A 25,579-nucleotide genomic window follows, 5' to 3' on the forward strand; every position below is an offset into this window, starting at 1 on the left:
CCGAGATGGAAAGGTTGGGGAGCCATGGGCGTGGGGATAAGGAGGGGGTGGTTAGAGACACGTGGGGGCCTCTGGGCTGGAGATGTGGATCCGTCGTCGTTAGTATTTGGTGTATCCATCAGGCTTGGTGATACCCTCTAGGTCCCTGTGTGGTCCAGAGACCCACGGCTTAAACATTGCCTGAGCACTGGTTAGAAATGCAGATTCCTGGGTCCCTTCCAAGACTTGCTGTATCAGGGTCTCTGGGAGAGGGACCCAGGAATCAGTTTTAGTAAACTTCCTGGGTGATTCTTTGTGTGCTAAATTCGAGGAGCACTGACCTATGGAGAGTGTGGTTTGAGAAGAGGGCTGAAGACTCAGCCCTGGGGGCATTTAGGAGACAGAAAGGAGCATGGGATCCACAAGTTGATTCGGAGCAGTGAAGCAGGTGAGAGCCAGGAGAGGGCAGTCCCCTAAAAACCAAGGGAAGAAGGTGTCCCTAGTGGGAGGGAATCATCAACCATGTGAAATATTGTTGGGAGGTAAAGTGATGACTGAGAACTGTTCATGGGGTGTGGAAAGGTAGAGACCGTGGGTGCCCTTCACAGGAACAGTTTCTTTGGAGTGTTAGGATCAAAGCCTTACTGCAGCAGGTTCAAGAGATAATAAGAAGCAAAGAGCATAGCAAGAGTGGACAGCTGCTTTCCACAGTGGGCAGTGCTGAGCAGACACTTCAGATTTACAGTCATAACTTTCATGCAGGACCAGCCAGCACAGTTTGTGCTTTTCTCGGGCCATATTCTCTACTTGGCACCATGGGTAGCAAAGTGCATTATTCAGATTTGGGATTTACCAGACAAGTGTAAGGAGGGAGAAAAAGATGTGTGTAAAAGTATCATCTTAGTGCTGGATGTGGGATCAGGCCTGGGGACGGGAGGGAGGGGAGGGGCAGGACCACTGGATCAGAGGTCCCCATGGGACACAAGTATTAGATGAAGTGAGCCAGAAGCGTAGCAACTGTGGGCAGAGAGTGAGACATCTGTGGTTAAGACTTTGGAGGTGGTAATGGTAATGTTCAGTGGTAGTCACTGGTAATGAGTTGATTTGCACAGTCATACGAGTAAGGGGCTGAGATGATGGCGGGAGGCTGGGGGGAGGTCAGGGATCAGAGAGGCCAGGCAATAGTTGACCCATCTCTGTGGACATTAACCGCAACAAGAGTGAAGAGTAGATGTGGGGACAAATACAGCAAGTCAGGTGCACATTTCCCAGGAAGCAGGGGGAGGTTGGTAGACCAGAAACCTTAAACGGCAGGCTTTTTTCTTAAGAGGATGGAGGGGGATATCAGTGTTTCACCTAGAGCAATGGGAAATGAAGAATGTTCGGGTAAGATGAAGATAAAAGAATTTCTATTGATGGTGAACTGAGAGTTTTGGAAGGTACAGTAGAAGGTTGGGGTCGTTGGGAAAGGTGTGCATTTGAGACCGACGAGCTTGCATATTGATAGAAAAATACAGAAAAATCTATGAAACTAGTCCTTCACTAGTTGCCAGAAACCAAGGGGAGGATTTGCATGTTGGGGTCATTCCCTGATACCTCAGAAGACCCACTGTGGGCAGTGGGGAAGGAAAGCTTTCTGGAGAGTCACCCGTCTTGTAGGTAGTGGGGACAGTGGTCTCTATGAAGTTCAAAGGCATCTGGTGCTGCAAGAGCCAGCCAATCCATGGGTGCAAGGTTGAGCCCACCAGGTTGGCTTCACTGTGCTCTGGCTGCAGACATACGGTTCCATAGAAAGCCACATTCATGATGCCACACCATCCACAGGACCAACACTCCCTGGTCATGTCAAGGGTGAGCCGAGGCATGACATTATTCTGTCAGTTCCATTCATCCAGCAACTCCACTTCTGAGTATATATCCAAAAGAAATGAAAACAGGGTATTGAAGCAATATGTACGCTCCCATATTCATTGCAGCCTGATTCACAATAGCAAAGATAGGAAACAGCCTAAGTGTCCATCAGCAGATGAATGGATCTAGAGGATGTGATACACACACACACACACACACAATTGAATAGTATTCAGCCATGAGAAGGAAATCCTGCAATTTGTGACAACCTGGATGGACCTTGAGGGCATTATGCTAAATGAAATAAGCCAGACAGAGAAAGACAAATAGTGCGTAGTATCACTTATACGTGGGATCTTTTTTTAAAGAAGTCAGAATCATAGAAACAGAGTAGAAAAGTTGTTGCCAGGGCCTGGGGATTGGGGAAATAAGGAGAGGTTGATAAAAGGGTACAAACTTTCAGCTATATAAACAAAGTCTGAGTATCTGATGTAAAACATGGTGAGTACAGTTTTTAAGACTGTATTATGTAAGTGAAATTTGCTAAGAGAGTAGAACTTAAATGTTGTATCACTAAAAGATAAACATGTGAGGTGATAGATGTGTTAGTTAATAGATGGCGGGAACCCTTTCACAACGTATATGTATATCAAATCACCACAATGTACACTTTAAGAATCTTACAATTTTGTTAATTCCACCTTAATAAAGCCTGGGGGTGGGGGACGATGTGGTACTGGCATAAGGATAAGTATATAGAGCAATGGAATAGGATTGAGAGTCTAGAAGCAAACCCAAACACCTATGGCCAAGTGATTTTTGACAAGGATGCCAAGACCATTCAATATGGAAAGAACAGTTTCTCCAACAAATGGGGAGGAGCTAACTGGTTATCCACATGCAAAAAAATGAAGTTGGACCCTTACCTCACTCCATGTGAAAATATTAACTCAAAATTGATCAGAGACCTAAGTGTGAGAACTAAAACTGTAAAACTTTTAGAAGAAAGCATAGGGAACCAATCTTCATGACCTCAGATTTGGCAAAGGATTCTTAGATTTGACATCACAATCACAAGCAAGAAAAGAAAAAAAATAGAGAAATTGAACTACTCAAAATGCAATACTTTTGTGCATTAAAGGATATTATAAAAATATGAAAACACAATAGAAGGAATGGGAGAACATATTTTGTAAGGGGTTAATATGCAAAATATATAAAGAACTCCTACAACTCAACAACAAAAAGAGAAACAACCATATAAAAAGGGACAAAGAATCAGAATAGTCATTTTTCCAAAGAAGATATTCAACTGGCCAGCCAACAAGCACATAAAGACATTCAACATCCTTGGTCATTAAGGAAATGCAAATAAAAACCACAATGAGATACCATTTTGCACTCACGAGGATGGCTAGAATAATTTTTTTTTTTAAACAATTTTTTGGAAGTTCCTCAAAAACTTAATCATAAAATTACCATATGACCCAGAAATCCCATTCCTAGGTATGTACACGAGAGAAATGAAATTATATGTCTACACCGAAATTTGTCCATGAATATTTATAGCACCATTAACCATTAACAGCCAAAGGTGGAAACAACCCAAATGTCCATCAGCGGATGAATGGATAAACAAATTGTAGTACGTACTGACAAAGGAATATTATTCAGCCATCAACAGGAAGGAAGTTCTGACAAATGCTGCAACATGGATGAACTTTGAAAACATCACACTAAGTGAAAGAAGCCAGACGCAGAAGGTCATACATTGTATGGGATTTTTTATTCGAAATATCCAAAATAGACAAATCTGCAGGTACAGAAAGGAGATTGGTGGCTTCTAGGGAATGGGAGGATGGAGGAATAGCGAGTGATTACTTAGGAGTGCAGGGCATTCTTTAGGAGTGATGAAACAATTTGAAACTAGGGCAGTGCTGGTTGCACAGCACTGTGTGTACACTAAATGCCACTGAATTGTAGACTTAATTTTATGTTAAGTGAATTTCAACTCAGTTAAAAAACAAAACAAAATACCTGAGCTGTAGTTCTCTAGAGCCCAAACTATTAAGTCCAAAGTTGCTACTTTCCTTGAAGGTTTCCCTGAGAAGGGGAGAGGGTGGGGACCACACAGTGGAGAAGATTAACCTAGACGGCAGGACAGATCATGGACAGGAGATGCTGGGCCTGAATGAGGACGGGGTGGGAGAAGTAGAGAACAGAAGCCTTCAGAGGACAAATACTGGGTTGGGGTTAGCCTGTGGGACCTAGAACCCGGGGAAGGATGCTGCTGGTGGTGGTGGCAGTGTAAAGGGGGCCTGGGAAGCCCTCTGCAAGGCTGTGGAGGGAGCAGGTTGGGCAGGCTCTTCCTGAGTCAGTGACATCTGCTGCCCTGTCCGCCTCACACGGAGACTTTGGCTGCAGGTGGAGAGGTGGGGGAGGGGGCAGGCTGAGGTCTCTGGATGTCACCTCTTTTCCTTCCTGTCCTGCAGATGTTGAACCTCTTTGTGGCGGTGATCATGGACAATTTTGAGTACCTTACGCGGGACTCTTCCATCCTAGGGCCTCACCACCTGGACGAGTTCATCCGGGTGTGGGCTGAGTACGACCCGGCTGCGTGGTGAGTGAGCCCCCATGCTGTGTGGTCCTCAGGGGTGGTCCCTGCCACCCACGGATCTCAGCACAGGGCTGCGTGGTGAGTGAGCCCCATGCTGCGTGGTCCTCAGGGGTGGTCCCAGCCACCCATGGATCTCAGCACAGGGCTGGTGGCTGCAGACATGTTTCAAGTGAGTGTTCCCCCTGTGGGTTTTGGCTGGGGTAAGTTAGGGTCCATCCTGCTCCCCGTGGGGTACTGCTGAGCCCGCCTCCCAGGGGGTGCGCTCATTCCCACTCTCGGTGTTCTTGTATACAGCTCCCTGGGCTGAGAAATCCTCTTCTCAGACCCTCCGTCCAGCCCTTCGGCGGTTACCTGGGGGTCATGGAAGGTTTTCAGGGGGTTGTGAGACTCAGGGTTCCTATTGAACGGGAGCTCACCATCTTCTCACATCTGGGGTCATGGAGAGCGTGTGGAAACAGAGAAGGACCTTCTCTCAGGGCCTCACCGTTCTTGTGAAGCTCTGAGACCTCTGTGGGCAGAAATAATGTGGGGCCTCAGGACATTCTCCTCTGTGGACTCGGGGCTCTCCCTCCCTGCCATCTCCTTGACGTCAGGAGCCAAGTGCACCTCTGTGTCACCAGCCCAGGCCGCGAATAGAGGGTTCTCGGTAAAGTTTTCTTGAAATCAGATGAGCTGCCAGGAAGGGTCTAGTGTGATTGAGGCCCTTTGGTCTTGGTAAAAAAGGGTTGCTGCGCTGCTGTTGCGTAAGTGAGGGGCGATTCGCTTCCAGACGGAGCAGGGGTGTCCTGAAGGGAGTGGCTTGGGGTCAGGAGGCGGTGGAGACTGTTTCGTGGGAGAGGCTTGCACGCCTGTGACATTTCGTCCTCGGGGTCAGCACGGCAGCACGGATCCACCATCTGCCGATTTGTCTGTTCCTTCATCGCTCACTCATTCCCTGCTCGCTCCTTCACTCACCCTCTCGATCCGTGGCTTGAGGAGTTACTAAGGGTGTACTCTCTGCAGCAGAACACAGGACGCAGAGGGCCCGAGAGATCCGGCCGTCGGTAAGGCCCAGGCCTGCTCAGCGCGCCACTCACAGTGAGCCCGGGAGTGAGCTGTGCCCCAGGGCGGGGGCTCCAGGGGGATGAGAAGACCCTGGAAGTGGGGTGCCGCCGCTTCCCGCCTCCTCTCCCTCAGGCTCCCTGGCCTGCCCGCGTCCCTGTGGCGCAGCTCTGTGTTTGGTGACCCTTTGTGTGGCAGAGGCCTTTAGGAGAGGGTCAGCGTCCTCATGGGAGGATCCTGCTACCCACAGAGCACCTGGGACTCTGAATCCACGTTCAGCAAGGGGAGTACTCTGGAGCTTTCCAGGCCCCAAAATCCTGGCAGCTTGGCTGGGCTCCCGTACCCACTTCTTATGCAGTCTCCCTGGATCCCCCTTCCCATCACGGTGAAGATCCAGAAGGCGTTATGTGAGGCCCTTTCCGGTCTGGGCAGCACCAGGGCCCTGGGGCTCTTCCAGGCCCAGAGCATCTCTGAGTGTGTTCCAGTGTAGTGAAAAATTGACAGTTTTCACACAGTGTAGAACAAGCCTGGCTGTTATTTATGGTTCGTGTTGTATGTGATTTTTCATGGTCTTGGAGAGTCCCATCATTTTTTTGATGCATCAGCACATTTGCCCACAGCACATGCTTGAGTCCACAGGCTCAGGGGTATTCCTGGGTTCTCTGGTCAGGAAGGCCCAGTCAGACCGGAGGGGAGACTGACCCCACCCAAGGCCTGGTCCTTGTCAGGCAGAGGGCGGGAGAGAGTCCAGTGAGGCAGGATTGAGGCTCATTCCAGGAGGGTCATCCTGACTGTGGTCTGAAGAGATGCTGCTGCTTCTGGGCATATATTTTTCTAGAGGAGAAAAACACAGTTGTTGTATAGAGCATGCCTTGGACTAACAGGCAAAGGCAAGTCAGTGCAGGCCTGCGAGAGGAGGATCATGTCTCCCAGATCTTTATGGACTGTAGAGCCAGCACCTCCCCAGTCAGCCCCAGGTGGAGCAGAATTAGGACACACAAGAAGTGGACGTGGGTCAGACGGCAGCTTTGTGATTGTGCAGAGACGGCTGACTGTTTCCCAAATCCAGGGTTCTAGAACTGGGGCCTCTGGAAGGCATAGGCATTCAGGAATACGGTGAAGTGCTTACGGAAGAGTAGATAGCAAAATGTAAGCGTCAGCCCAGAGCAAGATAACACAAGACCCCCAGTCCGGAAGTAGCACAGGCACGACCTGCAACTGACGCTCAGACTTGCTTCTCCCACGAGAGGCTGGGGCAGCTGAGCAGGCTGGGTCTGTACCCCACGACTGGGCAGGGCAGAGCGTGCTTGAGCCTTCAACTAGCCTCTGTGACAGCTGCAGGGCCGTGACCATCTTCATTTCCCAGGGACCATCTGCCGTCTCCTCATTCTTGGGGAGGCTGAAGCAAGAACAAACTTTATGAAGCTTCCTGAGCTTCTGTGTGTGTGTGCGTGTGTTACGTCTGAGAGTGTGCACAGCACGTGCATGTGTGTGCTGTCTGCGCACAGGTCTGCGTGCACCCGAGTGCATGTGAGTGCGTTTACGTGCAGGCGGGCACACGTGTGTGTGTGCACGTGTTTTTGCATGTGCAGCAGCACGTGTGATTGTGAGCACGTGACTGCAGCGCATCTTTGCGCGCGTGTGTGTACGTGTGTGTGAATGCAGGTGTGCTTGGGCGTGTACGTGCACATGTGTGTGTACACATGCATGCTGTGGGGGGATGAGGAAGGCGTGGAGTTGTTGCTTTCTGGCGCCGCCTTCCCCCACCCTCCCTTTTGCTGTTGCCTCAGCGCTTCGTGGTGAAGTGTGGAGACTCAGCAGGAGGGTCACTACCCGCTACCGTGAGCGGTCTGTCTGCTCACCCTCGTGGTCACCCATCTGTCCAGTAAACGTCCCTGAGTCTGTGCCATGTGCTGGGGCCTGGGGCCCACAGGGGAGCAGGTGTGTGCTCTCAGCTCTGCTCGGCCCAGCCGGGCGTGGGGCAGAGGAGCTGCAGGCCAGGTGTGTCTGCGGAGAGAGAGCTTACCTCTGGCTGGTGGGTCAGCGGAGGTGGCAGCTGAGCTGAACTGAAGGAGTGGGGTGGACGGAGCTCGCTCTAGAGGAGGGTGGGGGCGGGGGCACGGGAAGGGGCTGGGTGCCTGGCTCACGGGGAGGGTGCATCGCAGAGGGGCTGTAAGGGTGGCCAAACAGCTAACTTCGACTTCATTTTTTTTTTTTTTTTTTTGCAGAGGAGGGTGGGGGCGGGAGCACGGGAAGGGGCTGGGTGCCTGGCTCGCGGGGAGGGCACATCGCAGAGGGGCTGCAAGGGTGGCCAAACAGCTAGCTTTGACTTCGTTTTATAGACAGAGAGAACAGCTTTGGAACCAGCCTTACAGGATCAGGCCCCCACTTTTCCTCTGGTGGCGGCTGAGGGGTTTAATGGCAGAAGAGAGAAGATGGGCCGAGGAACAGGGGTGACGGTAGGGGCTGTGCCTCCGCCAGGCTTCCAGCCTCTTTGTGCTGGTCCCTTGGGTCCACAAGGTTAGCAAGCACCTTGCGTGAGGCCGGAATGGGGCTTCCTCTTCACTCCCTCTTTCCCAGAAGTAAGTGCAACACAGTTTGGAGTTGGTGAGACTGAGGGGGCCATCTTGCAGGAAAGGCAAGCGTCAGCGTGGGCTGGGGTGCCCACCCGGGGAAGCTCGCTCCTTCACTCACCCTCTCGATCCGTGGCTTGAGGAGTTACTAAGAGTGTACTCTCTGCAGCAGAACACAGGACGCAGAGGGCCCGAGAGATCCGGCCGTCGGTAAGGCTCAGGCCTGCTCAGCGCGCCACTCACAGTGAGCCCGGGAGTGAGCTGTGCCCCAGGGCGGGACTGTGCCTCCGCCAGGCTTCCAGCCTCTTTGTGCTGGTCCCTTGGGTCCACAAGGTTAGCAAACACCTTGTGTGAGGCCGGAATGGGGCTTCCTCTTCAATCCCTCTTTCCCAGAAGTAAACGCAACACAGTTTGGAGTTGGTGAGACTGAGGGGGCCATCTTGCAGGAAAGGCAAGCGTCAGCGTGGGCTGGGGTGCCCACCCGGGGACAAGAGGGACCCTTAGCCAGACCCGCAGACCCCAGGGAAGGACACGGTGTGCTCAGAGAGGCAGGGATAGTCAGGAGAGCCAGGTGTGCAGAGAAGGCTCGGCCAAGGGGGCCCTGGGGGCTCAGGCACTCAGGGAGTGAGGGGAGGGGCGGCCAGACAGCCGTGAACGAGGCCCAGGGGTCGAGGGACCAACGGTTGTGCTGTGTGCAGGGCAGACACACAGGGCCCGAGGCTGTTCTGTAGGGAACGTCTCCTGGCTGCAGTGGGCTCTGGAAACTGTCTGCGGGCCGCCGCGCCTCCTGGGGCTCTCCGGCCCAGGCCCCAGCCGGGAGCCGCCTGTCCAGCCTGCCTCGGCTCCACCTCCGGACTGCGCAAGGCTGGGCGGGAACTCATTCCCTGCTCGCTCCTTCACTCACCCTCTCGATCCGTGGCTTGAGGAGTTACTAAGAGTGTACTCTCTGCAGCAGAACACAGGACGCAGAGGGCCCGAGAGATCCGGCCGTCGGTAAGGCCCAGGCCTGCTCAGCGCGCCACTCACAGTGAGCCCGGGAGTGAGCTGTGCCCCAGGGCGGGGGCTCCAGGGGGATGAGAAGACCCTGGAAGTGGGGTGCCGCCGCTTCCCGCCTCCTCTCCCTCAGGCTCCCTGGCCTGCCCGCGTCCCTGTGGCGCAGCTCTGTGTTTGGTCACCCTTTGTGTGGCAGAGGCCTGGAGGAGAGGGTCAGCGTCCTCCTGGGAGGATCCTGCTACCCACAGAGCACCTGGGACTCTGAATCCACGTTCAGCAAGGGGAGTACTCTGGAGCTTTCCAGGCCCCAAAATCCTGGCAGCTTGGCTGGGCTCCCGTACCCACTTCTTATGCAGTCTCCCTGGATCCCCCTTCCCATCACGGTGAAGATCCAGAAGGCGTTATGTGAGGCCCTTTCCGGTCTGGGCAGCACCAGGGCCCTGGAGTGTGCTCAGAGAGGCAGGGATAGTCAGGAGAGCCAGGTGTGCAGAGAAGGCTCGGCCAAGGGGGCCCTGGGGGCTCAGGCACTCAGGGAGTGAGGGGAGGGGCGGCCAGACAGCCGTGAACGAGGCCCAGGGGTCGAGGGACCAACGGTGGTGCTGTGTGCAGAGCGGACACACAGGGCCCGAGGCTGTTCTGTAGGGAACGTCTCCCGGCTGCAGTGGGCTCTGGAAACTGTCTGCGGGCCGCCGCGCCTCCTGGGGCTCTCCGGCCCAGGCCCCAGCCGGGAGCCGCCTGTCCAGCCTGCCTCGGCTCCACCTCCGGACTGCGCAAGGCTGGGCGGGCGGGACGGGCTCCTCGTGCCTCGGTTGCCATGGCCTGTGACGTTTCCTTTCCAGTTGCCGGATTCATTATAAGGATATGTACAGTTTGTTGCGTTGTCTTGCGCCACCTGTTGGCTTAGGGAAGAACTGCCCTCGTAGGTTGGCCAGCCAGGTGTGCTGCTTCAGAGCCTCCAACTGACGTACTCTTCCCTGCCCGAAATGCAAACACAGCACACACTCCCTGCCTGGTTTGGGAATGATGACACCTCACCTCTCGCCCCTCCTGCCCTGTCCTGCCCGCACTCCAACCTCCTGGACACTTCGGTTCCCCATCTGACTCCCAACCCCTCCAGCTGGCTGGGGACAGGCAGCCTCATGAGATGGTGTGCACAGAGCTTTCTGGCCGGGCCGTGAGGATGGGGACCGGGTCCCACCTGTGCCAAGGAAGCAGGCGTCTCACCCGGATTTGCCTCCGGGCTCTTGAAGGTGGACTGAAGGTCAGACAGTCCAGAGGCCAAGGGCCCCCGAGGAGGGGGTGTGGGTGCAGGTAGACCAGGAGCAGCTGCCCCTCTGGTCAGGAGAGTCCAACAACCCAGGGCTTTCTGGTTCCTGGGGGGAGGAGAGGGCGGAGGCAGTGGGGGCCCAAAGACAGGTCCTTCTTCACCTCTGGATGGAGCCACTCAGCTGAGCCCAGGAGCCCTGGGAGGAGGGCCAGACCCTGGGGTGGATCCACCTGCCAGGAGAAGGCTGTCCGCCTTCTCTCTTTGGTGGCCTGAACCTGCCTGTGTCTCTGGGAGCCCAAGCAGGTCCCGTAGGCAGCCATCCCAGGGGTGGAGGTGAGGCTTCAGGACTGGTGGCCCATCTGCCTCGGAGGAGACACAGTCAACAACCCCTGGACACCTCCCTGAGTCTGGAGCCTTATCCCTTATGTTAGTCCCAGCCCTTCCTGGCGTGCTGTCAGGAGGGTACAAGAGTGGCACCAAGCCACATCTCACCCCAGCTGCCCCCCCCGCCCCCTCTGCAGTCTCTCATTTCCCACCCAGCCGTGACCCAGCAGCAGCCCTGCCCCGGGCCGGCCTCGGGTGTCTCTGGGCCTGGAGCTGGCCTTGGCCCCGTGGACTTCGTCTCTGGAGCCTCGGGGCTCCCTGCAGAACAGCGTGGCTCTCGCTCTAGTTTTCTGGCCTGCTTTAGACTTTTCTCCACTTCTTAAGCCTCTCGGCTAACTTGGAAGCAAATTGAGCGTGAATTTGCTCATCAGGCAAGCTGATGTTTCTGCTGTGGATCTCCAGCCGGCCCTGCTGGTCACTTAACTCTACCAGCTGCCCTGGCATGGTGAAACAGCTCTTTTCCAATTTGGCATTACCCGTGGCTTCTGAAAGTGTAAAATCAGAGTTGACAACCCAAAGCCGCCCCGATGCAGCCTGTCATTCCCTCCATGTTCATTAGCTCAGATGCCCCCCTGCCCGCTCCCTGCGTGGGACCAGAGTGCGGAGGTGAGGCCGGGGGCAAGGAGGGGATCGAGCCCAGCAGAGAAATCCCTCATTTTACCTGTTTTGTCGTTTAATCCGATGCTGGTTAACTGGCTCTGTTTTCTTGTCTGCTTCCTCCCCCTTCCCTCCTGCTTGCCCCCCACCGTGGACCCCACTCTGCCTCTGTCCTGTGGGCCGGGCCTCCAGTGGGCGCATCAGTTACAATGATACGTTTGAGATGCTGAAACACATGTCCCCGCCCCTGGGGCTGGGGAAGAAATGCCCTGCTCGAGTTGCATACAAGGTAGACCCCACGCCCACAACCCGCAGGCTGTCTGTGCTGCGGCCGGGCTCCCGTGTCTCTTCTGGGGCTTGTCCATCTGTTTGTCTGCTGCTGTGCTGTCTCACTGTTTCTTTCTCTTCTCTGCCCCGAACATCTCTGCTTCCTTCCCAAACAGAGGGAAGCAGACACCACGAGGTGTCCCTGCACTGGCCCCTTGTCCCCCAGGGCTGCCCCTCTGAGAGCCCCCCGGGGAGGCTCGGGAACATGGAGCTGGAGCCCACCAGCTGCCTCTTCTCCTTCCCTTCTCTTCCCTAGAAAGGAGGGGACAGACCAGCTTTTTTGACAGAGCCTGTTTTTGTTCTGAGCTCAGGACCACACTCTGCTCCTCCGTCCCCTAAGCCCCTGATGTGGGTGGAGTTGTCTAGCCCTGAGGGTCTGACCCTGGGGGAGCAGCGGCCTGCAAGGTCTCTGCAGGGTGCACCTGAGGAGCCTGCCCCCAGCCCCGCATGTGCAGAACTTCCCGGGCTGGGGAGGGAGCGTTGTCTCTAGGGCTTCGTGGGTTCACGGAGCCTTAAGAAGGAAGGGTGCTGGAGAGAGGCATCCTGCCTTCATTCCTGGGGCTCCAGAGGGCCCTGTGGGGTGAGAACAGCCTCTGGGGCCTGGGTGGTCCCATGTCCCTCCCACCCTGCTGCTGAGGGCCCAGCGGGCTGAGCTGCAAGGAGGGGGGTAAACTGAGGACACCGCCAGGCCTCCCTCCCGGGTGGGCGAGCAGGCCACATGGCCCCATCCCCAAGCCTGCTCCCACCTGCCCCTGCATCCTCCGTCACCCCCTTGGTGAGTAAGCACCTCCCATCCCTCCAGCACTCCGCCCTCTCAAGAGCCCTCAGTACTCCCGAGACTCAGCCAGCATGTGTCTGGGGCCTGACTGCTGTCTCCCTCTCTGAGCAGGCTTCCCACCAGAGCTTTCATCTTTCTGATTCTGTCCACGCTGTCTGTCTCTGTGCTCCGATTCTGGGCTTGCGTCTCTCCCCTGGCTCAGCACAGCCTCTGGGAGCTAAGTGGCTCCTCCAGGCCATATGCAGACGCCTCTAGTGTCTTCCTTGGTCCTCCCCTGCCCGGCATGTGAGTGGAGCCTGCCTGGAGGCCGTGCATGAAAGGCTGTAGCTTTGTCCCCAAGAAGGAGAGCTGTGTCCACACTGACACCTGGGGCCAGGGTGGGCAGCCAGGGCCGTGACGGGGTAGCCTTTGGAGTTCCTCCCCAGGTGTGCTGGCCAACTCCAAGGTTCTGGCAGTGAAGAGACAAGGTGAGGCCTTGTGGTGGGTGGAAGTGGATGGGCTTGGTGAGTTGGGGAGGGTCCAGGAGATGCACAGAGCGCCATGTCCAAGAGGGTCTAGGCCCAGGCAGAGACTCCTGTCTGTTTGCCCTGGTCTCGCCCCTTTGCTGCTCCCTGAGATTCCTGGCTCTCCCGGGCCTGGGCAGGCAGAAGGGTCTCTGGTAAAGGTGTCCCGGACAGAGCTCTCCTCTCTTGGAAAACACCTGCTTGCCCCTCCTTCCCGCTGGCCCCTGACTCCCTGACTCTCCCCTCGCGTGGAACCCCTCTGCCTCTCCCACTGCCATCGGTGCTGGTCTCCAGGGACACCGTGCTCTGGGAAGCCGTGTGTGTCACACAGGTGACCAGCAAGGTCCTAGGACCACGATTGGAGGTGCCAAGTGGGGCTTTGCCAGCATTAGGGGACGGAGTCTGGGCTCGTGTCTCTAGCCACCTGCCCTCCATCAGGCTGAAGACTGGATTTGGTGCCAGAATGCTGGGGGCAGGCCTGGGGGCAGAGTGGCCCTAACCAGAGAAGGGACAGAGAGGCTGCCCTGTCACAGGGTTCAGGCTTGGCAGAGGGCAGGCAGACCCCAGGGAGGGGCCCTGTGCCCCCACCTCTAGCTCCCATCCTGGATGGGAGAGGACAGGGGGCTCACGGTGCCCTGAGGGCTCTACTTGGCAGGCGAGGTGGCCCCCCAGTGCTCAGGACGTTCCAGACACACCTGAGACCCTTTTCCTCCTGGAGATCGCATAAGTTCTCAGAGCCTCAGGGACACCTGTCTCCAGCTCTTCTGTCCTGGAAAATGGAAGAGAGGAAAGGGGGCTGTTCACCTGATGGGGAAACAGGGAGCAAGCTTGCAGGGCTCCCAGTCTGGTCCGAGCACTTGTGTTCCTGTGGGATGGCCCTGGGTCCCCAGGCAGCTGGCTGAGCCTGAGGCCCTGTTCAGTCACATCTGTTTGGGTCCTTCCCCCTGGAAGGAGCTGCTCTCTGAGGCTTCCCTTGCTGCCTTGGGCTGGTGGCATCAAGCATCTGTTCCTGGCCCCGTAGCTGGGTGGTGAGACGCAGAGGCCTTCCCGGGGCTGCGGGTCTCCTCACTGGGAGCTGACCTCTGAGCCTGTGGTCTTGGCTGCCCCACCCGTCGTCCAGTGCTCCTGTCTGTGGGCTGCCTCAGGGGTCCTGCAGCCAGCCCAGACCCCTCTTCAGCCTAGGTCACACACTTGTGCTGTCATGGGCAGTGGGCAAGGGCCCCTCTGGCTGAGACATGCCTGTTCTTTCAGAGGGATCCAGACTTATGGCCTGGCCCCGTTGTACAAGATGTACCTGGACTTCTACTTTTCTGCAGCCAAGGGAACCCTCAGCTCAGATGAGGGTGGGGGTCCAGGGGTAGTGTGAATGCTGGCAAAACTCCCATGCATCCAACCTCTCTTGGTCCTGGGCACCTGCAGGGACCACCTCTGGGAGGCCAGGCCCAGCCTCCAGGGCCCTCGAGCACTGTGTAGCCCTGTGGCGGGGGCACCCTGGGAGGCCTGGCCCTGACCTGCCCCCTTGTCCCCAGCGCCTCGTTCGTATGAACATGCCCATCTCCAACGAGGACATGACCGTCCACTTCACGTCCACGCTGATGGCGCTCATCCGGACCGCACTGGAGATCAAGCTGGCTCCAGGTGAGCAAGCCAGCCTTGAGGGAGGCACAAAGCCAGGGCTGCGTGAGCGCCCCCGGGAGCCGTCCCAGGCAGCTGTGCAGGGGCGGGAGGAGGGGCCTGTCTGGACTGGATGGAGAACGACTGCCCCTGGTACCTCTGTCAGACCGACCTTGTCCCCCGAAACCATCCTGCACGTTAGTGCTGCGGTGATCCCATTTTCACATGAGGAAGCTGAGGTGGAGTGAAATGGAATGGCTCCAGATTTCCCAGAGTTCTGCAGTGTTGGAGCCAGTGTCACATGAGCCAGTACCCCTCATGGGGTGAATAGTCTGCCCCTTCCCCGTAGTGAGCCCAGTTCCCCCATCAGGCCCTCTCCGGAGTTACTGGTGGAACGACACAGCCTGAGCCACACCAAGGAGGAAATGAACCTCCCCTCCCCACCGCATGTGATGACAGCTTCCCCTTCGCAGAGAACATGAGTCACCAGAGGGGCCCTCCCCCCACATGGCCTTCCTCCCTGCGTCTGTGCCCTTGAGCTCCGCTCTCTCTTGTGTAGCACATGAGCAGAGGCCAGTCCTCCCGCTCGCACACTCTGCCCCGTTTTCATCATTTACCCAAGGATGTCATGACAGAAATTCTGTATTCTATTTCTTGCCCGGTCAACTTTCTCTCTCTGCTGGATTATTTCTATCAATATGTAAATGTGCTGTTATTTTTCCTATTTTTAAAAAGTTTTTCTCTTCCCCCTCCATCGACTTCTCTCTTTTTCTTCTCTCCTTCTTAGCAACAGGAGACACAGGTCTGCATTGTCTCTGATTTCTCCTTTCGTAGTCTGCAGTCCATCTTTCACAGTGCAAAGCTTTGTAGGAACTGCTCTTGTCAAGCTCCGCAGGGACCTCCCCTTCTCAGCCCTTGCCTCACGGACCTGTCCACAGCCTTTCCGCAGTTGTGACTCCCTTCTGTGTGAAACCCCTTTGTGTCTCTTTTTCTGTCTTCTCCCAACCTCTGAAGGTCACTGTGTGCCTCAGGCATACATTCTCACCTTTTCCCATGGCTTCCAATGTTGTGAATTCCAATTTTGTATTTTCAGTCCAGGTCTGCTCCTACACCCCAGGCTTATATACCCCACAAATTTTTCACCGTCTGTACTTGGAGGCCCAGTGAGCATCCAGAGTTCACGTGCTGACCCTTGAGTTCCAGATACTCCCCAGATTCCCCCCTGTCTCCATCAGTGGACACTGCTGTTAGAGTTGCTCAAGCCAAGACTTTTGCAGTCATTTTTATGTCCTACTTTCTTTTCTTACCCTACTTCTGATCCATATCTGAACCCTTATAGTATCTTCTGACTCCACCTTCAAAATACACTCAGAATATGATCACTTGTCCAGCCTTTCCTACTGCCACCTCCTGGTCCAAGTCACTCTTGTTCTTCTTGACTGGGTTGTTGCAGTAACCTTCTAACTGGTCTGCTTCTGCCCTTGCCTCTTTCAGTCTACCTTCAACACAACAGCCAGAATGATCATGTTAAAAATCAAACCAGTAAAATTATCAAATCTCTAGCTAGCCTGATCACGAAAAATAGATAAAAATAACTAATATAAGGAACGAAAGAGGGTATATCACTGTAGATCCTGCTGACATTAAATGGATAACAGGGAAATTTTGTAAACAACTTTATGTCAATAACTTCAGTAACTTAAATGAAATGGAAAAATTCCTTGACACAAACTATGAGGCTCATTCAAAAATAGATAACCTGGAAAAATAAAAGGAAATAGATAACCTTAGTAATACTGTATATACTAAATAAATTAAATTCATAGTTAAAAATCTTCCAACAAAGAAAATCATGGGCCCACTTTGTTTCATTGATGAAGTCAACCAGACGTTTAAGGAGGAAATAATTCTATACAAAGTCCTCTAGACAGTAGAAAAAGAGAAGGTATTTCCCAATTTATTTTACGAGGCCAGCATTACTCTGATACCAAAACTAGACAGAGACATTACAAGCAAAAAAATTACAGACCAACATTCCTCATGAATATGAACAATAAAATTTTCAGCACAACTTTAGCAAACTGAACATGTTGATTAAAGTAGGGTTTATCCCAGGAATGAAAAATGCAAGGTGGGTTCAAGTTTAAAAATCAATCAATATAACGTAATATATCAAGGAGGAAAAACTATATGATTATCTCAATAGACGCAGAAAAGGCTTTGACAAAATTCAGCATCCATTTATGATACATAAATTCTACATAAACTAGAAATTAAAGCAAACTTCCTCAATCTGATCAAGGATATCTATGATAAACCTACAGCTAATGGCATGCTTAACAGAGAAAGCCTGGCTCCTTTCCCCCTAAGATCAGTAACAAGGCAAGGATGTCTCCTGTCACCATTTTTGTTCAATATCATACTTGAGGCTCTAGCCATTGTAACAAGTCAAGAAAAAGAAATAAGAGGTGTACCAATCGATCGGAAAGAAATAAAATTGTCTCTATTCATGACTGACATGATTATCTATACAGAGAATCTTAAAGAATCAAATAAAAAGTTAATAAAACCAAAGCGTCTACAAGCCTAGGAATACGAAGGATTGCTGGGAACCACCAGAAGCTAGGAAGAGACAAGAAGCGTTCTTCATTAGAGCCTTTCAAGGGATCACAGCCTTGTCGATACCTTGATTTTGAGCTTCTGGCCTCCAGAACTGAGACAATATATTTCTGTTGTTTAAAGCTGTGAGAAGAAGTTACTAAAACTAATACCTGAGTATAGCAAGGTCAGTATATGAAAAGCAAATGTATTTCTATAGAGTAGCAATTAACTGAAATTGAAAAAGTTCCGTTAAAATTGCACCAAAAACATCAAATAACTGGCTAACTCTAAAAATATATATGCTAGAGTGTATGCTGCAAATTTCAGAATATTGACCAAAGGAATCTTCTTTAATAAATAAGCCAAGCACGGCATCATGTTCATTGGGAGACGCAGTCTTGTCAGTTCTCATATGGATCGATAGGCTCAGTGTTATGCCAGGCAAAACCCCAACAGGCGTTCTGGGTTGGAATTTATAAACTGATTCTAAAATATACGTAGAGAAGCACACAAACTTGAGGAACAAAAACAATTTTGCAAAAAGAATAAAGTGTTTCAGCCGTTTAAAGAATGACAACGGTAAGTACCGATGAGAACGCAGAAAACTCGAGTTCTTGTGTTCCTAGTGTGGATACAGTGGTGCCGCCGCTCTGGAAAACAGCTTCACCGTTCTTGATCGTGTGGCCCAGGCATCCCACTCCTAAGGGAGATGACATGAAAGTATACACGCACACAAAAACCTATACGCTAAAGTTTGTGGCTTTATTCATAATCGCGCCAAACTGTAAACAACTTCAACCATCAGCCAAATGGTGACGGATAATCAAACTGTGGTGTGTCTGTGCGATGAGACGGTTCTCACTCAGCAACAGAGAAACAGGCTACCGATGTGCTTGGCGTGGGTGGGGCTCAGATGCATCGTGCTGGGTGAAAAGTCAGACTCGACAGCATGTCGTGTGAAGCCATTTGTGTGACATTCTGAGAAGATGAAACAGTTGAGACAGAAAACACATCACTGATGCCAGGGCCCTGGGAGAGGGCGAAGGGGTGGGCCACAAAGGGTACGGAGGGAGCTGGGCAGGGGTGCCGAGCTCCTGCCTGGATTGTGATGGTGGATCCATGGTCATATGCATTTACCAAAGTTCACAGAGTGGGAGAACTAACAGGGTGAATGTTTATGTACGTAAATCACACTTTAATAAACACGATGTTTAAAAAAAGATGGATCAGAGTACTTTATTCCTCTGCTTGGACCCTCTGCTGCTTCCTGTCTCAGCGGCCCCCACCTGCACGTCCTCTCCCTCTGCTCCAGCCTCGCCCTCCTGGCTCCCTGGCCCCCTTCAGGGTCCCGTGAGCCCTTTCCTGACCGTTCTGTCCAAACTGCAGCCCTCCTGATAGTTCCTGTCCCTCCCCTCTTGGTTTTTCCTGTATCCAACAGACTGGATTTTTAACTTACTGCTACTTTATCGTAGATTAAAATCATGTACCTCCACAAGGGCAGCTTCCTTTGGATTTGTTCCATCACCTAGAACAACACCTAGTGTTCGGTGGGCGCTCAGTAACTTTTATGGAATGATTGGTGAATGGCTGGAACACTGCCGTGTCCCTTCCCAATCCCATCGCCACCCACGCCTACACGGCCTTGCACCCTCGCCACTGGGCGGGTCAGCTCCCACACCTCTTTAGACAGGTTCTGGCGGGGAGCTGTGTGACCAGCCTCCAAGGCAGTGTTTCTCCCCCCTGCACCTTTCCTCCAGCATGGGGTCTCTCCCCGCCCACCCCAGCTCTGCCTGTTCCCCCAAGGGGGCTGTGGGATGGCTCCTAACATCTCTCCTCCCTTCCCACCCTTATCCTGCCCCAGCTGGCACAAAGCAGCATCAGTGTGACGCAGAGTTGAGGAAGGAGATTTCCTCTGTGTGGGCCAATCTGCCCCAGAAGACCCTGGATTTACTGGTGCCACCCCATAAACGTAAGTAGGGTGAGAAACGCCCCCTGCCCACCCCTCTTCTGTCGCACCCAGAGGCAGAGCCAGGGAGTCCTGGGTGAGGGCAATTGAGTCACCTTGGAGAGGAGGGCTCACGTCCTTGGTAGCCCAGAGCACTCGTTTCCAAGGTGGGTGCCAGGGGCTGTGGGAGGAGATGTCTGGGCCATATTCCATTGGGCAGAGCCACCCACACTCCTGGTGTGGGGGATTCCCTTCAGAAAATCCAGAGAAAAGTTAGGGAGACGCCTACAGTTGGAGCTGGCGGAAGGATGAGGTGTCTGGGGTTAAAGCTGAGCTGTGCTGTGTTGGGTGGAGCCCAGCGGGGCCTGGGGAAGAGTCAGTGCAGCTCCAGGTGGGCCAAGCCCCACGGTCCCGCCTGCGGGTCCAGGAGTCCTCGTGGTGGCTGCTGGCTCCTCACCCCAGCCCACCCCGCATGTCCCGTTTCTCTCGTATTCCCTCCCTTGCCTGCCGTGCTCTGCAGCCGATGAGATGACAGTGGGGAAAGTGTACGCAGCTCTGATGATATTCGACTTCTACAAACAGAACAAAACCACCAGAGACCAGATTCACCAAGCTCCCGGAGGCCTGTCCCAGGTACCAGGTTCCAGGAGTTCCAGGAAGTAACCCCAAGACTCTGCCACCTTCCACTGTTTGGCAGCAGAGGGGACCCAGCCCCTTCCTGAAGAAAGTGCAGCGGGAAAAAAAGGAAGATGAGAGGTTCTTGCGGCCGCCTCTCTGGCCCACAGAGTCAGAAACGCCATACAGCCTGTGCTTCCATTAGTGGGAGGTGCACACAGGCGGGGCCCAAAGAGGTTCAAACCTACTGCCCAGGGTCATGATGTGTCCCACTCATGCCTCTGGCTGGGATAGTTTGGAGGACTTCCTTCCAGAGGTCATCCTTCAAAGATGACGACTTCACCACACAGCCAAAAGCTTTGGTGACCGTGTGTAGACTCTCATCGATAAAGTTGTCCTGTGTCCAGCACTCAGGACATTCACCCCCAGCGTGCGAAGTGTCTGGTGCCCACACCCCAGCCCTGAAATCTCCTCCGAATTCTGCTCAACCTGGGACTCTGGCAGCCTCTACCAGTCAATCCAAGTTGATGATGAGATGAAATCTTTTTGCCATTTGTAATCAGATCCAGTCCCCAAATTGTGTAGGAAGGGAAACTGAGGCTCCAAGATATGAAATGACTGTCCTGAAGTCACTTACAGGCCAGATTGGGAATGGGCTTCTGATGGGCGAAGGGCAGACCCAGGGATCCCCATCCTGCCCTAGGGGTTCCGGACAGGTGGCCGAGCACCTCGGTGCCCGGGGTCCATGGGGCGTCCCCGGCCTCAGAGACCCTCCTCCTGGCACCCCTTCTGCAGATGGGCCCCGTGTCCCTGTTCCACCCTCTGAAGGCCACGCTGGAGCAGACGCAGCCGGCCGTGCTCCGCGGAGCCCGGGTTTTCCTTCGGCAGAAGAGCTCGGCCTCCCTCAGCAATGGCGGGGCAGTGTGAGTACCACCGGGCAGGGCGTGGGGCCTTGGCGGGAGGAGGGCAGGGGTCCCCCCGGGGCTCCCGTGGGCAGTGCCCCAGGACAGGGAGCCCTTGGGTCTCACCTCCACCCAGCCACACCCACCTCCACCCAGATGCTTCGCGGTGGGTCCAGCTGGTCCAGTCTGCCGCCGGAGCCGGTTCTGTGGTGCGTCTGAGGCTAATTCCTGTAACAGTAGACAGGTGCTCTGACGGCACCGGGGTCACCTGATTTAGACAGTCTGCTATTCCAGCCCACGCCTCCCACTGCGGGAACCTCTTTCTCTCTCAGGTGAGGGCTCCCCTCTGCTTCCTCGCTGGCCTTCGGTGCCTGCAGACCATTAAGAAGGTATCTGTTTCCACCTTAGCTTCTCACCGCTTTTTGTTAACGGCCTGTTCGTGTTCTCATCTTCCTTTAAGACACTTTCCCTCTCAGATCTCCATTTTGATATTGATGTCTGTTTTGTAGACAAGTTGGCAAGGTCTTTCCCTATCACGTAACTCTTGGTAACGACCCAAAAACCAAGTGATCCAGAATAGCCATCCCTGTGGCACTGTGAGGGGTGGTAGCTGGTGCCAGGCTGAGCCGCACTGGAGGGCAGGACCCTCTCAGCCACCGCCCCCAGTCAGAGCGGGTGTCCCACATCTGCTAACATCCCGTTGGCCAAAGCAACTCATTGGTTGAGCCCAAAGCAGGAACGTGCGCTCTGTCTCACCGGCAGGGGCTGAGGGTGGCCCTCACACCCACTTGCCGTTCTGGAGAACCACAAGCCCAGGCAGCAAGCATGGCTAGGGCTCCCGGTTTCTTCCTCTCCTGTGCCTGTTCTGGACACTCTTTTTGAAGCCTGATTTTGGGTCATGGACTGTGGGTCAGGTGGCTTTTGCTGAGTAACAAACTGCTGTACTTAGGAAGCCAGCCCTAAGTGCTCTGCGCCCGGGCCCGCGGGCCCAGGACAGCATATTCTCACCTCCTGTGTCTGGGCTTATCGGTGTGGGGAGGCCGGAGAACAGCCATAGGGGAAGGGTTAGGGTGCAGGCGTTCAGGCCTCTCCTTGTGCCCCATCGGGCACAGCAAGTCACCTCCCTAGCCCGAGCTCATGGGACAGGGGTTGGCACTGCGGCGGCACAAGTCCAGGGGTGGAGAGGCCACGGGACACTGGGAGAACCTAAGCACAACTGGTAACGCTCCCGTGCGAAAACCGCACTCTTGAGCGCGTGCAGGCCCTGAGGGCTGGCCTCCCGGCCCCTGGGAGCCCCCGTGTTCCCACACTCTCCTTTCTCCGTGCTGATTACGATCCCATTTGTACATTTAAACAGTGGATTCTGAGTGTCCGTGTGTGTGTCGGAGGGGATGGGGTGGGGAGGTGTCTTTGTGGACTGATCTGAGCCGGGCTTTCGGTTCAGGAAAACGAACGTCGCTGATTTCCATGGTTATAATTTCTACACAAATCAGTTACCACCCCTTTTTGTTGCACGTGAGGGAGGGCCCAATCTACCGAGGCCAGGCAGTGGGGGCATTTACTGCGCCTTCTGATGGCTGGTGTAAGTGCCCACCCGGCCTCGGCATGGTGTGACCTCAGAGGTGACCAGGCCTTGGGGCCAGCGTCCGTCCTCCTGGCCGTGGTTCCTCTCAAGGTCAGCCTCGCCTGAGGCTAGAGCAGCTCCAGACAGCACCATGCAGGGGAGATGCTTGCAACTTGAGAAGATGAAGGGTGTCCTCAGAAACCCCGGTGATGGTGGGCCTGGTCATCAGCGTGGCCAGCTTAGGCCATCCGGCTTCACCTCCGAGCTCAGAGTGTGATTGTCGTCACTCAACCTGGGCGACGGAGAACGTGTGTGATGCCTCGTTGTGCACGAGAACGAGCAGAAACACAGGCAAATGCTGGGCTGTTGTGGTGCCACCTGGGAGACACGATAAGAAAGACAGACGCTGACAAGGAGAGGGCGGCCGGTTAGGTTGTGTGTGGTGGGGAAGGCCTCCAAAAGTGGTCTCACCAAAGGTGACACTTGTGCCTAGACCCAGGGCAGGAAGGCCTCCGTGGCTGGGGTCAGGGGAGTCGTGAGTAGCCGTGGGCCATCAGGGCTGACGGAGCAGCCGCGCGGGCTGGATGCCTCACCTGTGTGCACGTTTGTGGCCTTGTCCCACCGTACATGTGAGCCCCTGTCTAGGCCAGATGTCCCCAGACTAGGGTCCCCTCTCTGCCCATCAACTCTGAGCGGGCACGACCATTGCTGTACCTCCACTGGAGAGTGGCCACACTCAAGGGGCCTCCTTCCTCTGGGCTCCTTCTAGCCCAGAACAGGGTCGGGGTGGAGGTTTCTGGCGGGGGGGAGCCAGGTTCTGTGGCCCATGGACCTCCAGGCCCACAGGACAATCCTCTCTCCTCTACAGACATACCCAAGAGGGTGGCATCAAGGAGTCGGTCTCCTGGGCCACTCAGAGGACCCAGGAGGTGCCCTGCGAGGTGACGACGCCCCTGGAGCGTGGCCACTCCACGGAGATCCCGGTAGTGCAGACAGGAAAACCAGTGAGGGGTCCCAGGGCTGGGGGGTCGAGTTGGGGGTGCGGTGAGAGTGGGAGGGTGAGGGCGAGAGCAGGATGGGGGGAGGCTGGCATGGGGGAGAAGGTGAGAGTGCGATGGGGGTGGGTGTGACTGGGGGGCTGCTGTCCCCCCAGGCTGTGGATGTCCAGATGCAGAGCATGGCCCTGAGAGGCCCTGACGGGGAGCCCCATCCCGAGCTGGAGAGCCAGGGCCAAGCGGCCTCCATGCCCCGCCTGGCAGCAGAGACTCAGGTGGGTGGTCTGGGAGGGTTGGGGTCATGGGAGGGGGTTGGGGCTGAGGAGACTTGGCATGGAGGAGCTTGTGTCCCACATGCGGGCTTTGCTGGGGTGGTGCCTCCCCGAATGCACTGTAGCCTGGACACCACCGGCCCTGTTTGGAACCCTCAGAACACGATGCTGGCCTCGAGAGGTGTGGCCAGGCCAGCAAGAGTCCCCACTGCCCCGTGTCACTGACCAAGCCCTTCCTTGTCTCTGGGACACGCCTCTCCCACTCCAGCTCTTCACTCCCCCAGAAATCACACACAGGGCCTCCTCAAGCCACCCTTTTCCCTCATGTCCTCTCGGAGGCCCTGGGGGTGACCCTGCTTCCTCTCTGGACACTGGACATTCTTTCTCTGGGACTCGCTTGACCACCTGGCAGGAAGCCCCTGGCCAGGGGGCTGCAGCAGTTTCCCGGGCTCAGCCCCTGGGTTGAGCATTCCTCTTCCAACCCCTCACTCCCCCGTCTCTGCCCACTGCGCCTGGTGCCCTCCTGGCCTGGCCACCTCCCTTCGGTGCCATGCTGGCGCCTCTTCTCCCTCCTTGATGCTTGAGCCCGAGCAGTGGCTCTGGGTGAGCCCATTTCCGTGGGTTGTGCTTTCAGTCCTGGGGGAGCAGCCTCACGGTGCTGCATGGACGGAAGGGCTGGCACAGTGGTCTCACCGTGGCCGCTGAGGCAGCTCTGCCCCCCACCCCCGGGATCCTTCCAGCCAGGCCAATAGGCTCCCTCTTCCTTGCACCTCCCTGTCCTGTAGGGACGCTGAGGCCAAGAGGGCTCCTGGGCCCCGCCCGGCCTGGGAGAGACAGACAGGCACACAAACAGCGTTTTGTGCAAAGAGCGCTTCTGAAGAAGCGGTGGGTCTCGGGTGGGCAAGACCAGTCCAGGGAGAGGGCGGGGCTTGGTGGTCCCTGAACCCCAGCCCCGCAGTGGGCCTCCCCAGGGACCCTGCCAGACCGCAGGCCAGGCCCTCCGTGGCGCCATGCTCCCGCCCCCCCCCGCCCAGCCCCCTGGGGCACAGCCTCCCTTGTCTGGGGAGACGCCCCAACTTCAGGGATAGAGTCCCAGGCCAGGCCGGCTTAGCCGTGGCCTTTCAGAACACAACGCCCTGCTCCAGAGAGACCCCCTCAGCCAGCCCCTGGCCCCCAGCTCTCGGATCGGCTCCGACCCATACCTGGGGCGGCATCTGGACAGCGAGGCTGCTGCCCGCACCCAGCCTGAGGACACGCTCACCTTCGAGGAGGCCGTGGCCACCAACTCGGGCCGCTCGTCCCGGACTTCCTACGTGTCCTCCCTGACCTCCCAGTCGCACCCCCTCCGCCGGGTGCCCAACGGCTACCACTGCACTCTGGGGCTCAGCTCTGGCGGGGGCGGCCGGGGGCGGCGCAGCTACCACCACCCCGACCAAGACCACTGGTGCTAGCCGCACCGCGACCGGCGGGCGCGTCCCAGGTGATGAGTTTTATCATCCGCGCTGGGCTCCGGGGGCGCTCGGGCGCTGAGGCGGGGGCCGCAGCCCCGGGAGGACAGCCTCGCCCCTGTGTCTCCTCCCTCGCGCTGGGTGGAACGGTTTGTAGAGGGATGTGGCTCCCCCTCTACCCCTCCCGCGCTGCCTCCCTGGGTCTCACAGCTCAGAGCCTACGCGGGACGCGGCTGTGTGTGCTGAGCGGCACTGGGTGAAGGACCCAGCATCCGAGGTGTGTGCTGGGAACGTTTTTCAGGAGGTCTGAATCTTGTGCGGATCACCCTTCATCCAAACGTGTGGTGCAGAGGGGCGGGCGAGACCTCAGGACAGTCGGTGGTAAACCGAGCAGGTCTCGTCAGCCCCCGCACACCAACAGTCCGGTGGCGCCCTTCGTACCTAAAATGGCAAATAGGCACTAGAAACACACGCAGATGCTCTGTCCTCTCCCAGACACAGTCAGCCCCGACAGGGACCAAATCTGGACAACGTTCTTGCTGTTGGTTTTGATTTTCAGTCACGACACCCTTCACTCGTTTGTTGACTCTATATACTTGATCAGAAAATAAAAATAAAAAACCAGAATAACGGGGAAGGGAATGTTAACATGACTGTAAAACATGAAACCTATAGGAGGACCTCAGCCTCAAAGGAGAAGCTCAGAGGTTCTG

The 25,579-nt window shown here is 55.5% G+C and overlaps 1 protein-coding gene across 1 annotated transcript in view; it reads left to right on the forward strand.

The window, feature by feature from the left end:
* The window catches only part of CACNA1B (calcium voltage-gated channel subunit alpha1 B), a 191,542-nt gene extending 166,673 nt beyond the window's left edge, over nucleotides 1-24,869 (forward strand). The window contains exons 38-46 of the mRNA XM_024762449.1: nucleotides 4,323-4,450; nucleotides 11,495-11,591; nucleotides 14,440-14,548; nucleotides 18,987-19,094; nucleotides 19,591-19,703; nucleotides 20,481-20,608; nucleotides 23,020-23,155; nucleotides 23,305-23,421; nucleotides 24,507-24,869. Of these exons, the coding sequence (XP_024618217.1) occupies nucleotides 4,323-4,450; nucleotides 11,495-11,591; nucleotides 14,440-14,548; nucleotides 18,987-19,094; nucleotides 19,591-19,703; nucleotides 20,481-20,608; nucleotides 23,020-23,155; nucleotides 23,305-23,421; nucleotides 24,507-24,869 (1,299 nt within the window). The remainder of the gene's footprint in view (nucleotides 1-4,322; nucleotides 4,451-11,494; nucleotides 11,592-14,439; nucleotides 14,549-18,986; nucleotides 19,095-19,590; nucleotides 19,704-20,480; nucleotides 20,609-23,019; nucleotides 23,156-23,304; nucleotides 23,422-24,506) is intronic.
* Nucleotides 24,870-25,579: the final 710 nt, after the last annotated feature.

The sequence above is a fragment of the Neophocaena asiaeorientalis genome, unplaced genomic scaffold (genome assembly GCF_003031525.2).
Source record: "Neophocaena asiaeorientalis asiaeorientalis breed wild unplaced genomic scaffold, Neophocaena_asiaeorientalis_V1.1 scaffold78, whole genome shotgun sequence".
Lineage (NCBI taxonomy): Eukaryota > Metazoa > Chordata > Mammalia > Artiodactyla > Phocoenidae > Neophocaena > Neophocaena asiaeorientalis.